Source organism: Cryptotermes secundus, unplaced genomic scaffold (assembly GCF_002891405.2).
Source record: "Cryptotermes secundus unplaced genomic scaffold, Csec_1.0 scaffold779, whole genome shotgun sequence".
NCBI lineage: Eukaryota > Metazoa > Arthropoda > Insecta > Blattodea > Kalotermitidae > Cryptotermes > Cryptotermes secundus.
In genome coordinates, this window is record NW_019737096.1 from 1,364,408 (window position 1) to 1,366,511 (window position 2,104).

The 2,104-nt window shown below is 39.2% G+C and overlaps 1 protein-coding gene across 1 annotated transcript in view; it reads right to left on the reverse strand.

The window, feature by feature from the left end:
• The window catches only part of LOC111870181 (retinal dehydrogenase 1), a 33,815-nt gene that overhangs the window by 9,427 nt on the left and 22,284 nt on the right, over positions 1–2,104 (reverse strand). Inside the window, exon 5 of the mRNA XM_023862257.2 lies at positions 1,188–1,378. Within this exon, the coding sequence (XP_023718025.1) occupies positions 1,188–1,378 (191 nt within the window). The remainder of the gene's footprint in view (positions 1–1,187; positions 1,379–2,104) is intronic.

Below are 2,104 nucleotides of genomic sequence, written 5' to 3' on the forward strand. Positions count from 1 at the left end.
TGGGATTTGTGGTGGACAAAGTGGCGCTGGTGCAGGTTTTCTCAAAGTACTCCGGTTCCCCCTGCCAATCTTCATTCCCCCAAATTCTCCATCATCATAATCACCCGGGGCAGGCTACAATAGGCCAATCAGTGGCCGCCGTACCGAGTGCACTCAGTTGGACTCCACCACCCACTAAGCGAATTAAAAAAAAAAATTAGACCCATTGCCAAGTAGTGATGCCTGCAACAGTAGAACAACAGGGTTAAGCAACCCGCTTCTAAACAGTGGCTTGGTAAATACGTTCCTGTGGAAACGAATGTGTCCAACAATAGAGGAATGGTGGTTTTGGTGTGGTCAACGCTGAGAAGTTATCTTGAAGGCAATTAAGTTGACCAGTTGTCAGTTGAAAGTCAGCCTGTGAAGAAAAAACTAGGAGGCTGGTGTGAAATGGCCTCCAGCCTGGGACCCCATACACACATACTTATAAATTTCATTAATCCAGCGTTCATCTATTGACAGGTGAATATGAAACATGTCAGGAGATGTACACTGCACAATGCAACTTGAGCAAAAGAGACATTAAACAAAGATATATATATACAGTATATAAACAGTATATAAACGACAGAGTAGGTAAAGAATGTAGCATAACAAAATATGAGTATAAGTGCTTAAAAAATAGACAATACAAAAGACTACAAAAGCTAAACACGACTAAAAACTTTTACAAAAGAGAACTAATAATGTGATATAAACTCTTCTGTAGAATAAAAAAATATGTGTAAGAATATAATTCCTTAAAGCAGACTTGAAAAGTTATTTAATTAGTTAGCCATTTGAAACAACAGAATTATCATGCAAGACTTATGCAATATATGTATTAATGCTGTTCTCTCTGTGCAGCCCTCCAAAACAGCAGCATCAAGCAAGATCCATGCAATATCATATTCATTGAGGTTATTTCCTCTAAGTAGCCATAGGAGACAACAGCAACATCAAGCAAAATTTATGCATTATTGTATCTATTAATGCTGTTTCCTCTGTGCAGCCCTCTGAAACAGCATCAGTATGAAGCAATTTAATGTTAAACACATCACATAAAAGTTATGAATGTGCGCCCCCCCTACCTACACACACACACACACACACATAAGTGATGAATAAAAATGGCTCTAATCTTGGCATCATCCTCAGCTAACACATACCTCTTTGCTAAGAGCAGCAACATAGAGGGCAGTAAGAGGTGTTTGTTCTGCAGGTTTGAGAACAATTGTGCACCCAGTAGCAAGCGCTGGCCCCCACTTCCAGGCAAGCATCAGAATAGGGTAGTTCCATGGGATGATCTGACCTACCACCCCAACTGGTTCTCTAAGTGTCATACTGAACAGTTCTCCATCTAAAGTAACCAAGTAGTCACAAATTGGCATACATAGATAAACCTTTGGATGGAGAATATAATTAATGCATCATTATTAATCTACTTCATATGCTGATTACTTATTGAGGTATTATAGAAGGAAAGTAATTACTACGGTTGATAGATTATGAGGCTTCTTATATAGCATCATGGATTGTAAATGTAATAGATCTCCACTAATATACTGTGACAGGATGTCTAAAATCCATAAGCTCTGAACTGTGAATGTGAATGCCTGTAAACAATTATATATATATATATACATACGATGGGGTACCCAAAAGAAACTGAACTAATTTTTTTGTGGGCAGAGCTTTTGTAGTACTGCGTTTTGCCGCTATGAGCGCATAGAGCTAACATTCCTGAGTCGATAAGCCGACTACCATTGCTTCAGAAGATAAGGACTAGTTTCGGCAGAGTTTATAGTGACAACTGTTTTGTGTGATCGTCGTTTTTGCAATGGCTGATTTTCGTGAACAGCGTGTGGCGGTGAAATTCTGCTTTTTGCTCAGGAAAAGTGGAACAGAAACTCTTGAAATGTTAAGAACGGCGTACAAGGACGATGCTATGGGGAAAACTCAAGTGTTTCAGTGGTTTTCCCGTTTCAAAAATGGTGAAATGTCAATTGATGACAAACCTCGTTCTGGTCGTCCTTCCACGGCCCGAACACATGAAAATGTTGAAAAAATTCGTGAAATCATCAAG